The 14,672-nt window shown below is 41.5% G+C and overlaps 1 protein-coding gene across 15 annotated transcripts in view; it reads right to left on the bottom strand.

Moving 5' to 3' along the window:
* Positions 1–14,332, bottom strand: part of DENND1B (DENN domain containing 1B) — a 287,699-nt gene extending 273,367 nt beyond the window's left edge. For 2 of the 15 annotated variants that reach the window (XM_064273444.1, XM_064273448.1), the window contains exons 1-2: positions 14,222–14,332; positions 11,578–11,642 (exon numbers count right to left, since the gene is read on the bottom strand). In XM_064273444.1, the coding sequence (XP_064129514.1) occupies positions 11,578–11,642; positions 14,222–14,238 (82 nt within the window). In that variant the 5' untranslated portion in view covers positions 14,239–14,332. Of the gene's footprint in view, positions 1–550; positions 693–11,577; positions 11,643–14,221 lie in introns of those variants that run through there. The other 13 variants (XM_064273449.1, XM_064273452.1, XM_064273454.1 and 10 more) reach the window with 10 other exon arrangements.
* Between the last annotated feature and the right edge of the window lie 340 nt (positions 14,333–14,672).

Raw genomic sequence — 14,672 nt, 5'->3', positions numbered from 1 at the left:
AAGAACTACTTTAGGTGAAGGGAAAGACAGCACACAATACAGGGGAGGTCAGCACAACTGGACTAAACCAAAAGCAAAGAAGTTTCCTGAATAAACTTCAAAGGCCAGCGTAGCAGGGGCAGGGGTCTGGGGACCATGGTTTCAGGGGACATCTAAGCCAATGGGCATAATAAAATTTATTAAGAAAACATTCTGCATTCGACTTTGAAGAGTGGTGTCTGGGGTCTTAAACGCTAGCAAGCAGCCATCTAAGATGCATCAATTGGTCTCAAGCCACCTGGATCAAAGGAGAATGAAGAACACCAAGAACTCAAGGCGATTATGAGCCCAAGAGACAGAAAGGGCCATATGAACCAGCGACTACATCATCCTGAGACCAGAAGAACTAGATAGTGCCCGGCTACAATCGATGACTGCCGTGACAGGGAACACAACAGAGAACCCCTGAGGGAGCAGGAGAGCAGTGTGGTACAGACCCCAAATTCTCACAAGACCAGACTTAATGGTCTGACTGAGACTAGAGCGACCCCAGTGGTCATGGCCCCCAGACCTTTTGTTGGCCCAGGACAGGAACCATTCCCGAAGCCAACTCTTCAGACATGGATTGGACTGGACAATGGGTTGGAGGATGCTGGTGAGGAGTGAGCTTCTTGGATCAGGTGGACACTTGAGACTATGTTGGCATCTCCTGCCTGGAAGGGAGATGAGAAGGTGGAGGGGGTTAGAAGCTGGTGAAATGGACACGAAAAGAGAGAGTGGAGGGAGAGAGCCGGCTGTCTCACTAGGGGGAGAGTAATTGGGAGTGTGTAGCAAGGTGTATATGGGTTTTTGTGTGAGAGACTGACTTGATTTATAAACTTTCACTTAAAGCACAATAGAAATTATTTTTAAAAAAAGATATATTAAGGAGAAAAAGTGAGGGACAGGAAGTATAATAATACGATATCAGTTGTGAAAACAAATAAATGAACGTCTGTAACATTAAATAAGATCATTTATATAAAAAAAAAAAAAATGTAACATGTGAACCAAAAAAAGAATATTGCTCTACAGGACATTATTGGGACAACTGGCAAATTCTGAATGTGGATTGTACATTAAAAAATTGTTAAATTCCTCGATTTTGATACTTATACCGTGGTAATGTAAGAGAATGTCCTTGTCCTTAAGAAATGCACTCTCAAGTATTTAGGGGTAAAACAACGTATGTCTACAACTGCTCTGAAATGATTCAAATTACATATCAATAGATAGATATAGATGGCTAGATGGACAAGATGATATGCCATATTAAGATAAAAACGTTAAAAGAACTGGCAAATCTGGGTGAAGAAGTAAACACAAGAGTTCTTTGTAATATTCTTACAACTTTTCTGTAACTTTGAAGTAATTTTAAAATTGAAAATAACTTTTAATTAAAGTAGGAAGCATTAAAAAAAATGTAAAAGCCATCTCAGTACCTCAGTCATAAACAAAAACAAAACCCTTTGCCGTCAAGTCGATTCTGACTCAGAGCAACCCTACAGGACCGAGCAGAACTGCCCCATAGAGTTTCCAAGGAGCAGCTAGTAGATTCGAACTGCCAACCTTTTGGTTAGCAGCCACAGCTCTTAATCACTACGTTACCAGGGCTCCATAAATAAATAAAATAAAAGCCATCTCAGTACCTCAATCACAGTGCTTCAATAATGCAACTGAGCATATGCTATGGGTGAGACAATGTTCTAGGCTCTGGGTAAACAAAATTAAGCCAGACAACTCCCTATCCCAAGGCAGACTACATAGTAGCAGAGAGCGCCTTCCTGACGTTCATTAGATGTTAAATATTTTTATCAAAAGCATTACATTCTTAACTATTTACTCAAGATTTTAAATATAAAGTAAAAGTCCAACTTACTTTAGCAAAAGGTAACCACCTGATACCCAACTGAGAGCTGTGAACGGATGTCTAACCATCCCTCCTCCCTCACCTCACAGCTACCCCTGACTCTCCCACTCCTCCACTGTCACCTATGCCCCCCACACACTGACTGAGCTGGGTTAGGTGACCTCTCCTCCTGCTACATATTGGGCATCCTCTATCACAGCCCTTTCTTGTTATTGTTAGTTGCCACCAAGTCGATTCCGACCCATAGTGAACTGCTCCATAGGGTTTTACTACACTGTATTATAATCATTGATTTGAAACTGACACTTCCCTTCTGAGAAAGTGATCTTCTTAACCGCTTTTCATCTGTGCCTGACACAAAACTGACACTCAGAAACATTCACTGAATGAATTAACAAGGTGCTTGTAGTGAAGGTAAATGGGACATGTAGGCTCTTGATACAGTTCCTGACATATAACCAAAAAAAAAAAAAACCCAAACTCATGGCCATCAAGTCAATTCTGAGTCATAGAGATCCTATAGGACAGAACAGACCTGCCCCACAGGGTTTCCAAGGAGCCGCTGGTAGATTTGAACTGCCAACCTTTTGGTTGGCAGTCAAATGCTTAAAGCACTGTGCCATCAGGGCTCCTCCTGACATATAGTAAATACCAAATAGTTTTTATTACTATTTCTGTAAAACATATGTATCTTGAAAACATCTAACTTGAAGTTTAATCAGAGAAAATAAATTGATAACTAAGGCACTGTAACCCTGATGTTATAGTTTTATTTGATTAACTGGAAACTTTAAACAAAGTCTTAAGGAAATTCACTGAACAAATACTCTGACTAAATATACTTACAAACTTACTAAAGCTGTTAATCACAAATTACAAATAGAACATCAATACATACGGGAGAGATGGCAAAACCTAACTAGAATTAGACAGAGGTACATTTGATCCTTAGTTCAGAGATCTTCCAACTAAATCAACCTGTACCTTTTTAATTCATTTACAAAGCTCCCTTTAAAATTAAAATGCTCCCTTGAGGGCTATCAGTTATTCACACCTCACAGGGAATTATTTTAATCAGATAAATACATTAAGGAATTTTTATTTGAAGAGTGGTGAGAAGTAATTTTAAAATGAAGCTTGTCTGGGATAGAGCAGGCCTATATAATGCTGGTCTTTACGCAGTCACCAGGCAGCATAATGACAATGGCACATGCAGGATGACAACAGAAGGGCTTCAGGAATTGAAGGGCATCAAAGTAATTTCTCCTCTAAGGGGTTATTTACTAGTTGCTCTTTAAGGAAACTTCTAGTTATACTATTCTACTGTTCTCTTCTGCCATGTGCCTTAACACCCCAAGTGGTATCCTAAATACCCTAAGTGGTACCTGTTGCCATTGAGTGGATTCCAACTTATGGCGGCCCTAGGTGTAAGAAAGTACAACTGAGCTGCGTAGAGTTTCCTTGGTTGTAATCTTTACAGAAGTAGATAGCCAGGCCTTTCTTCTCAGTGGGTTCCATCTGCCAACCTTTCGGTTAGTAATCAAGCACAAACCATTTGCACCACCCAGGGACCTACCCCAAATGGTAGAAACCTCCTAAAAATCTTGAATAATCAACACAGGGCCATTTTTGGCAAGTTCCCCCACATGGCCAATGACTGGTCTACCAAGTAAATGTGAACCAAGACAACCCTCTCTGTCTCAAACAACCAAACTCACTGCCATTGAGTTGATTCCAAATCACAGCCACCCTGCAGAACAGAGTAGAACTGCCTCATAGAGTTTCTATGGAGCGCCTGGCCGATTCAAACTGCTCACCTCTTGGTTATCAGCCATAGCACTTAACCACTACACCACCAGGGTTTCCACCCTCTCTGCAGATGAATGTAAATCACTACCTGAAATAAATCAACTTATCCTTAATTCATACAAGCTAGGAGTCCAAATACACTCAAAACAAATATAACAATGGGAAAACCATTCAACCTAACAATATAGAACACCCTGGTACTTCAGGACCTTCTCAAAGCTATTTTGAATCCTTTCCGGCTCCAGAGTAAAAACATTTTAAAAAAATAAAAACAACTCTCCTAGTTTCTATAACGTCCTTTAGCATAAATCTATGAGTTCGAAAGTGGGTAAAGGTTTTGAACTTAAAAATTTATTCCCACACCCTTTTAACTCAGTACTAAAGTCATTCCTAAGGTTCACCCTTTGGCCAAAACTTAGACAGGCCCATAAAACAAACAAAAATACACATAGTTCAACCATGTATATGAGATTAAATGGACACATCACCCCAGGGGCAAAGACGAGAAGGCAGTAGGGGACAGGAAAGCTGGACGAAGGGAAATGGGGGGCCCAAGGTCGAGAAGGGGAGAATGTTAACAAGTCGCATGGTTGGCAACCAATGTCATAAAACAATATTTGTATTAATTGCTTAATGGGAGACTAATCTGCTCAGTAAATCTTCATCTAAAGCACATTAAAAAATAAATAAATAAAATTTATTTCCAGTAAAGTGTGATTCTTTTGGAAATGACTAAGAATATACTTCGCACTTAGTCCCTTTGATTTTCATTGTTATCTAAAATAATACCATGGCCACCTGCGTAAAGCACCCAAAAAATGCCTCCTACTATTTTTTTTTTAATATCTTATATACACTTTTAAAACGTTGATTATACAAGATAAATTACTGCCCTCTAACTTACAAATGGAAAATAAAAATTTGGAAGAAAAGAAAATGAGACATTGTTTGAGCATTAGAAAATCTCCAAGTGAAAGACTATTACAAAACGTTCATCAGGAACATATTACCTTGAAAGTCAAGAAAACAAGAAAGTTCCAGGAAGAAATCTGAACAAACTTGTTGTACCATGGCAACACAGCAGTGGCCAAACAACTGTCTGAGAGAACAGGCCACTGTGAGGAAAACTGCGTGGAGATGCTGCCTCCCATGTGTAACAAGTGGGGACTGTTAGTATTAAAAATCAAGAGGTCGCCTGGGATTAAAACAGGAAAATAGAACATGTGAACAAATAAAAGTACCTAATGAGACAATTTAAAATCAAACTACTAAAATATAAGCTCTGCAAAATCCCTATCAAAGTATTAATCAAAAAATACCAAACGATGAAATCTGATTTACTTTTACATTTGCAGGCAGGTATGAGGAGGAGGATATAACGCCCAAGCCAAATACAAAAGTACCTTATTCTTAAGTACATCCAACAAAATGGCATATCCCAAAGATAAGGCTCTAAAGAGTCACATTAAATTTTGTCCCTGGTATGTCCCAATTATGAGAAAATGAAATCATTTCATTTTCTTCAACAAGGATATAAAGTCCAGATTACTCAAATTTATTCTAGTGCATCTGTGAGTTCTTCAATGAGTGCAAAGCAACAGGAAAATGAACTATCGTGGTAACCACACTTTTAAGCTGTTGACCTTACAGATTTTTTCCATTTGGGGCAATAACGTGAAGTCTTCAAACCACTTTATTATATGTATGATTCATCAAAGCACTGCTTTCTAAATGTTAGGGTTTTATTAGGTTTTTAGTGTGTGTGGTTGGATATGGATGGGTTCTGAGGTAGCCTCCATAAGCACATGGCAACTACCCCTACAAACCTTGTGATGTGAGAAGGGAGGAGAGCTTGAGCATAAAAAAAAAAAAAAAAACCCAAAATAGTCCAGTCCAAGGTATATATGAGAGTATATTTCTAATGTACCTGCTAATGTCATACCAGCACACATTCAAGGTCACTTCTACAAGTATGTCTCTGTGAATTAATCTGACCAGCTTTGATTTATTCAATGGCCAGGCATTATGCCGTTCAGTTTCTTTCTAATGTGAATATTCATTAAATGTGTCAGACTCTATGCTAGGCTTTTCCTGTAAGGACACAAATTACTAAGTTATGGCACAGACTTCGAAGAGCTTACTTCAAGGGGGACAAACATTTAGATAAATATCTGTAAGTCCCAACACACTGCCGTCAAGTCAATTTCGACTCATAGCAACCCTATAGGACAGAGTAGAACTGCTCCACACGGTTTCCAAGGAGTACCTGGTGGATTCAAACTGTCACCCTTTTGGTTAGCAGCCTAACTCTTAACCACTACACCACCAGGGTTTCCATCTATAAGACCACAAGTGCTAAAATACAAGCAGAAGTAAAATGTTGTGGATTCTAGTGCAAATGGTATCCCTAAAGATGGAAAGTTACCAAATGTAAAACCTGGCCAAGTTAGAATGCTTTGGCTTCAGGTTCTGATTAAAAAAAAGAGTGAAAGGCAGGTCAACGGTTAATATGAGCTAGGTATCAGAAAGATGGATGCTATCATACTTGACTGGAAGGACTGATCAAAGTGCAAAGTCGGCAGCAAAGAGGGATTCATTCCTGAGAGAAATTATTCTAGGCAAACAGAAAGGAATACAGAAGACAAGATTTGCTAAAGATGTGGAATAGCTAGAATGGTTAGATCAAACATTCACTAAAGATGAAGGTGTGCATTCTTAAAATAAAAAAAAAAAAAGAGGAGTGGGAGGTGAGAAGAATCTCCTGAGCCAGAGTAACCACAAGGAAAAGCTCAGCAACTGTTTTAACGGCATAACACTAACCCAGTGCCATCGAGTCGATTCCGACTCATAGCGACCCTACAGGACAGAGTAGAACCGCCCCGTAGAGTTTCCAAGGATTCCAGGCATAACACTAACCCAGCGCCGTCGAGTCAATTCCGACTCACAGCGACCCTACAGGACAGAGTAGAACTGCCCCGTAGAGTTTCCAAGGATTCCAGGCATAACACTAACCCAGTTCCGTCGAGTCGATTCCGACTCATAGCGACCCTACAGGACAGAGTAGAACCACCCCGTAGAGTTTCCAAGGATTCCAGGCATAACACTAGATTCATTAATTTTAGGGAATATACTCTATTCCTCTTTTAAAAAAAAAAAATTACCCAGGCCATATATAGTGTATACTCTAATATTCCCTACCAACCAAAACCAAACCCATTGCCATCCAGTGGATTCCAACTCATAGAGACCCTATAGGACAGAGTAGAGCTGCCCCACAGGCCTCCAAGGCAGTAAATCTTTATAGATGTAGGCTGCCACATCTTCCTCCTGCAGAGCGGCTGGTAGGTTCAAACCTTTGACTTTTCGGTTACCAGCCAGGCGCTTTCACCACAGCTTATAAGGAACTTATGTGAGGTCACTACACCATGAAAAGCGATACAGTGATTAAAATACAAACTCTGGAGCCAGACAACCTGAGCTCAAATCACAGATCTACAACTTACGAGGTGACTGTGGGCAAGTTTCTTAATTTCTACGTGCTTCAATTTCTTCACGTGTAAAATTGAGAATATAACATTTCCTATTTTGTAGGACTGTTGTGAGGCTTAAAGAGAACATGTAAAACACCCAGGACTGCACCAATACAAAGTAAGTGTTACATAAATGTTAACTATTACTGGTACTGCTAGGGGTAGGTTATCAACAAAACAGAAAAGAGAAAGCTAGAGTACCAAGAGCACTCACTGTCTGGAAGAGAAACCCTTAAGGGAGGTGTCTTCAGTCTTTTATGGAGGAAGAGTTACTTTTCATCTCCTTGAAGTCCTGAACCACTTCAGGGAAAGTCGGAGCAGTATGGTAACAATAAGTTCTATTACTAAAATTGAGGAGATGTCATCACTACTGGCTATACTTCCCTGCCTGCTGGGAAGTTAGAAAGAAAGCAGTGAGTGACTACGGCAATTACCTTGGAGTTCTAACTGGAAGAACATTAAAATCTACGCTTTGGTGCTTCTCTCTCAAATACTTACTTGGAGCAGAAGTTATTAGTGAGATTTTCCTAGCCAGGAGACCTCCACTAAAAGATGCCCAACCAGTATGTTGGACACCACCAGAACCAATTCTACTAACGCAAAAGGGACACTATAAAGTAACACTATCAATCCCTCTCGAGGCAATTTTTTAATCTGTGGAGCCGTCCATATGAGAATTGTATTTCCCAGAGTATTCTAAAATGTGTTTTTTCCAAGAAAATCAAGGTGATGCCTTCAAACCAAAAAACCCAAACCCATTGCCATCAAGTTGACTCCGATTCATGGCGACCCCACAGGACAGAGCAGAACTGCCCCATAGAGTTTCCAAGCAGCACCTGGTAGATGCGAACTGCTGACCTTTTGGTTTGCAGCCATAGGACTTAACCACTACACCACCAGGGTTTCCTATAATCTAAGTCATTCAAGATAAATGGAGCAATTTAATTGTTTTCTATTAAAAAGTAAACAAGAGAAATTTGCCATATATCTTAACATGATAGTACCAATCTTAGTCTAAATCAAGTTTACCCCAAGCATTGTATTTTCTACTCAGTCATCAAAAAATAAATCAACAACCTGAGAAACATCTTACAAAGAACATTTTCACTGATTTCCCATCTATTCTTTGCCAATTTTTTAGTAAGCCAATCACAATAATCTGGCCACCTCACACTTCCATCTCTGCCCCTGCCAATGGTTATTTCAGAAATGATCAGGCCCATGTCACCTTGAGCCACCAGACTCCAAGGAGAGGTGTTCCATGGGCTTCTGGAAATGAAACTTTCTGGCTCTACAGAGAGCCATGAGAAGTCAGTGTCTGCCACCCCCATCACCACAAAAAGGCTGAGTGCCAACTTCTACTGACCACCATCCTATAACCACAAGGAATCTAAGCTTTCATATGAAACCATTACTGTGGGTGACAAAGCTGAGATGCAAAAAGAATGTGGATCTTTGATGACTTGCCTAGGGACTTCCTAAACCAGTTTTACATGTGTATCCAAAAGCATCCTAATTTACACATTTTGTGTTCTAGATCTATTACTACCACATAGTTTCATCCATCCTAATTTAAATGTTAGCAAAGAATATTTTATTCTACTTTAAACTGATATAATCATACTCTTATTAAAACAAACATGATAGGTTATTGACCATTAAAAAGGAATATTCCAATAACTTCTTTAATTTATGGACATTTTTCCCTATGATATGTAACAGTAAAGCAGAAAATTAATAGAACAGTCTAAAAAGATCAATCCCTTTACTTGACATACAACCCTACTTTTGGAGCCCCTTTAAGGGTGCCGTAAGCAGGAGCTGACTCCACAGCAAGTAACGACAACAACACAACCCTCCTATTTATAGCTAGCAACGGCTAAAGCGCTTGTCTGCTGCCCCGAAAGGCGGCAGTTCAAATCCACCAGCCGCTCCTCGGAAACCCTGTGGGGCAGTTCTATTCCCTCCTATAGGGTCGCTATAAGTCAGAATCGACTCAATGGCAACGAGTTACTTTTCAGGGCACAAAAAATTTAACGTGTCAGACTCTAAAATATTAGTTATATTCATACCACTTATGCCACAATCAAAAAAGAAAGGTTGTTAATGCTTTTTACGTAGTTCAGCTTTTTAAAAAAAATCTTTAGAATCTGCTGCCAGTTATTTGTATTAACGGTATACATAGTTAGAATGGATTAACTGAAACGCTGGTGGCGTAGTGACTAAGAGCCGTAGCACTTAACCAAGCAGTCTGCAGTTCGAATCCGCCAGGCGCTCCTTGGAAACTCTACAGAGCAGTTCTACTCTGTCCTATAGGGTCGCTGTGAGTCGGAATCGACTCGATGGCAGTGGGTATAGGGAGGCCAAAAGTTTTTAAGTCTTTATTATATTTCCAACTTCACCACGCTGGATAAGCTGTTATAATACAAGAGAAGGTGTAAGTAGTGATTTAAACAATAACAACAGTCAAAAAGGCAGGGAGGTAATAAAAGAAGGGTAAAAAGTAGAAGGTACAAATTAGAACAACTAGTTCCTGAAAAATGGAAAAGCGCAAAGGAAGGTAAAAACTCAAAAACCAACCCGCTGCTGTCGAGTCAATCTGGACTCATAGCAAACCTATAGGACAGAGTAGAACTGCCCCATAGGGTTTCCAAAGAGCAGCTGGTGGATTCAAACTGGCAGCCTTTTGGTTAGCAGCTGATCTCTTAATCACTGTGCCACCAGGGTTCCCAAAGGAAGGTAAACCCAAAAACCAAACCCACTGCTGTTGAATCAATTCCAACTCATAGCAACCCTAGAGGACAGAGTAGAACTGCCCCATAGGGTTTCCAAGGAGCGGCTGGTGGGTTTGAACTGTGGATCTTTTGGCTATCAGCTGTAGCTCCAAAGCTCCAAGGTAGGAGGGATTAAAACACTTTAAGTCTTTATGGAGAAGTCACAATCTCTGGACATACACAGGTCTGGTGTTATATGGAGCAGACAGATTCTTTCATCAAGATAACTTCAGCGTGCATATAGATCCTTTTATCAAGATAACTTTAGCATGTATTTAAAATTAAAAAGAATGCATACTGCCCAAAGGAATTTAGCCTGCTTTACATACAGTGCGGGTAAGCTTAACTTCAGCTACTGCTACGGTATTTTAAAGATTTATTCATGCTATAAATGCACTTAGGATAGGTTTAAATTGGACCTGAAAAAATTATGAATCCATTTGAGTCTAGAGAGAAATCGGTTGGGCCTGGAAAGAAGGCAAATGGACAAACTTCACTGCATAAAAGGCCAAATGGTAACCCTTTAAATCCAAAGACGCTGCCCTATGCAACCTAGGCTCACTCCTTGCCAAGAGGCAAGCCTGACCACAACTGTAGTTCAAACAGGCCAGCAGTGCAGCTGGTGGGGCTCATGGAGCCAAGAATGTGTGTGCCTTTTTACCTAAAATTAGCCAGGCCTCTGACCACAGCTTCATTGGGCTCCTCTGTTTTAAGGTGTGCAGCCCCAGATTGCTCTAGAGCGTGTAATTGCTGCCAAGGTTAGTTTCTAGACCTAAAAGTGTCAGCCGACTTTCCGCTGAGACCTTAGAATGGCTAGACTCCACAAAAATTCCACGCTTAATCGTCATGCAATCTAGAGTCTAACTACACTGAAATTAAATCATACATTGCAGATGTCTGTGAAAACGAACCACATAAGGACACATTAAAAAACAGAAAAGCCAGAAGAGAAATTCCTTATCCTTTTCTGCCACTGTCAAATGGGAAGAGGGTGAAACTAGCAAAAATCACAATACTAAAGTTTCCTTGCCTTTTCAGGAAATTATATAGAACAGACAGCTGAAACACTTCTGAATAATGTCGCACTGTTGTTTGGTTGTTTGCCTTCCTCTAAGAGTGTTATGTCACAAAAGTAAATCTAACAGAAGAGCCTACTCAGTCTGAATTCTGCATCCCGGAAACACTAGAAGGCAATTGGTGTGGCTTCCATTGGTACTGAGAGAATTTCCCCTAATGTTCAAAAAAAAAAAAAAATCCCAATTTTCAAAGAAAATGAAGACTAGTCCTTTCACCAAAACTAAAGATAACCTCATCAACAACCGGCAAAGTTGAATTGTCAATTATTTGGGCTTAGCAACACAGCTGAAATTCAAGCTGCCCAGACAACATTCAGAATTTCTATAACCCATGGCAAAGACCTCATCAACTATTTTATCGCCAGCAACCTGAGACACTAGCTGCAGAATACACATTTAACACTATTATTGTCCCAAAACTATCAGGCTTCAGCAGTCTAAAACAATAACACTTCTTTTGACAAGCTCAGTGATTTTAAAAATTAACAAAACACACATACCTTCATTTTCAGAAGCATGACATTTCACTTTCAATACCAAATCAAAAGTTCTTTCTGGATTTTCCCTAAAAGAAAAAAAGTGTTGTATTTATTTCCTAGGACATAAATAAGAATCTCAATAAGGTTTATATGCGGGCAGTGGTGTTCCAGTGGTTGAATTCTTGTCTTCCACACGTGGCCACCACCTTGCTGTCAGTGGAGGCTAGCTAGCATGCTGCTATAATGGTGAACAGGCTTCAGTGGAGCTTCCAGGCTAAGGTGGACGAGGAAGAAAGGCCTGGTGCTCTACTTCAGAAGATCAACCATATCAGAAAACCCTATCAATCACAATGGTCCAATCCACAATTGATCACCAGGGTGGCACACAGCTGGGCAGTGCTTTGTTCCACTGTGCATGGGTCGCCATGAGTCAGTGGCCAACTAACTCTACAGCAGCTAAGAACAACAACAATAAAGCTTATACTTCCTTAATTCTAAAAGTAATCTTGTTCTTGTCTCAACATATGTCAGGTAAACTATATGATCACAGTGTAGCAGAAATAACAACAAAAAGGTCTTCCCAGATCCTTAAAGAGCTGAGATTTAGAAGTTTTAAGAAGGGCAAAGCATTTAACTTCTGGACCTGTTTTCTTGCCTATAACGTGCCCTATTCTCTTTAGAGAATATTTGTGAAGATTATAAGTCAAAGAATTTACGTGAATGTACTTTATAAATTATGAAGCACTGTATAAATGCAAGGTACTGCTTTCACCTTATTGAAGAAAAATTGGAAAACTGGTGTGTTCTTATATCTTTATCTTGTCCTACCAACAGGGCTTAAGATCAGTCTCTCAAGCTTTCTTCAAAGTACTTGCTATGTAAGTGTAAATAATGGGTACCTGGTTCTACCTGTCATGTTCCTAAAGTGTCATGAGCAATGAGCAGAACTCCCAGACCACATAAAACAAAGTGCTCCTTGAATGTGATACTTGGTATATACTTTTCCAGAGATGTAATTATTATACTTAAGCGTGTTTAAAGTAGGAAAATATCGATTTCAAGGCTAGCAATATACACACACATATATATATAAACACACACATTTTTACGTCGATTATCTTTGGGGAAATTGGACATCTGTCTCAATATTAGATTTTTCCCACTAGGAACAGTAAGGTTGTTTCACTTCAATCAGAAATTACTGACTTTTTTACTGACTTCTCACACATTTAACGTAATCATTGGTTTAATTTCAAAAAGCAAATTCTAATCTACTGAGACTTTTTTTTTCAAAACATAGTTCTGTTTTAATCTCCTTTCCGCTAGAAGATGAAAGATTAAGCCAAATCTGATACCACAATATCCACGTGACCAAAGTGTTAATATATTTCAGTTACTCCTGCTGAGTCTTAGTGTCTTTGTACACTGGCAATTTTTAACGCTAACTACCTACAAGAAAACTAACGCCAGATTTGCAGATTTGACTTTGAAATAAACACTGATTTTTTTAATGTTTTATTACAAAACATGAACCTAGAAACATAAGAAGTGACAAACCACATAAACTAATTTTTTAAAATACATTTCCTCAGCCTTCACACTACCAACTTGTTTCAATGTGAACAATGTGGACTCAGTGAGGGCCTCCCTTACAATACAATTAATATCAAAAAGTATACTTTTTTACTCACTTAACCCCCCTCCTTCCAGGATGTCAAACACTGAAGCAAATAATTTCAAATTCTTTTTCCCAATGTTCCCAATATTGTTTAGAATCTTAGGTGTAAAAATTAAATAGTGATTCACCTATACTTCTGTGAAATTAATATGAATACATGATGTTCACTATTTTTAAACTTTGGAGTGTGGATGGAAGGCCAGAAAGAAGTAATTCTTTTCAAAGTGAGCTTCAGGAGATCAATATAAAGCTCATGTCTCTAAAATATCTCGAAATAAAATCATCACATTCATTCAAACTGCCTTTTATCTAATTTCTTGTGGAGAAAAAAAATAGCCACTGATTCATAGTTAGCACACACACACACACCATCTAATTGGATACCATGTTGCAAGCACCATGTATATGCATGCTGCCTATATAAACTAACACCAGAGAGAAATTTAATTGATAAGAGAAACCAGAAGAAAACATCTAAGACAAAATTAATAAATACACTTATGAAGAGGTTATCTTAATGGTGATGCTGAGAAAGCACTTGAAATAACCGTGTAACCTCAACGCTGACACCCTCCCGGGCACCAGCGATACACACACAGACAAGGGCGAGCCACGTCTGACACACTCCGGGAAGAACGAGACGCCCACAGCCTGCGGTGTCGGAGCCACCTGGCCTCCCCCGCGCCCGGGAACCGGCGTCCACGCTGCGCTGCCGGTCGCTCCGGCAGGAGCCGCGCCGACCCCGCGGGCCCGGGACGCAGGGCCCACCAGGCTTTGCGGCCTAGCGCCGTCCCGCCGGCCGGCAGGACGGACGGACGGACGGACGGACGGACGGACGGACGGACGGGGGCCCCGGGGCTGGGCCGTGCCCCCGCCCGCGACCAACGACCACCGTGCGGGGAAGGCGACCGGGCGCGGGAAGCGGGGACACGGGGCGAGCCTGGAGCGCGCGCGGGCCGCCCACCCGCCCGGCCGGCCCCCACTCACTTGATCCTGCGGTCCATGGTTACATGTCGGTGGGGGCTGCGCGTCCCCGCCCCTCGCGCCGGCCTCGACGCCGGCCACCCCGCGGCCCGAGGGTCGCGCCGCCCCCAGCACGCGGGCCGCCCCGCCGGGGAAGGAGGCGCTCACAGCGGCGGCGGCGGCGGGCCCATGTCGGCTGCGCCCCGGGCGCTTACCCGCCTCCACCCCACCCCAGCGCTGTTCTGTGACAGCAGCAGCAGCGCAGCCGCCGCCCCCGCCGCCGCCGCCCGCCGCCCGCCAAAGCTGGGGCCTCTCAGTTCCTGCGACCGCGGCCGCCCGCAGCGGCTCCTGCACCTTCTGCAAACCAGGAAGTCGCCGGAGGGGGAGGGGGCACGCGGGGACGCGCCCGCCCAGCAGCGGCCTTACCTGGGCCGCGCCGCCCGCGAGCCGGATCCTGAGAAGGAGGCGGAGGGCC

Source organism: Loxodonta africana, chromosome 20 (assembly GCF_030014295.1).
Source record: "Loxodonta africana isolate mLoxAfr1 chromosome 20, mLoxAfr1.hap2, whole genome shotgun sequence".
In the NCBI taxonomy this organism is placed as follows: Eukaryota; Metazoa; Chordata; class Mammalia; order Proboscidea; family Elephantidae; genus Loxodonta; species Loxodonta africana.
Note: the sequence above shows the minus strand (reverse complement) of the source record. Positions and strands in the feature narration are given on the sequence as shown.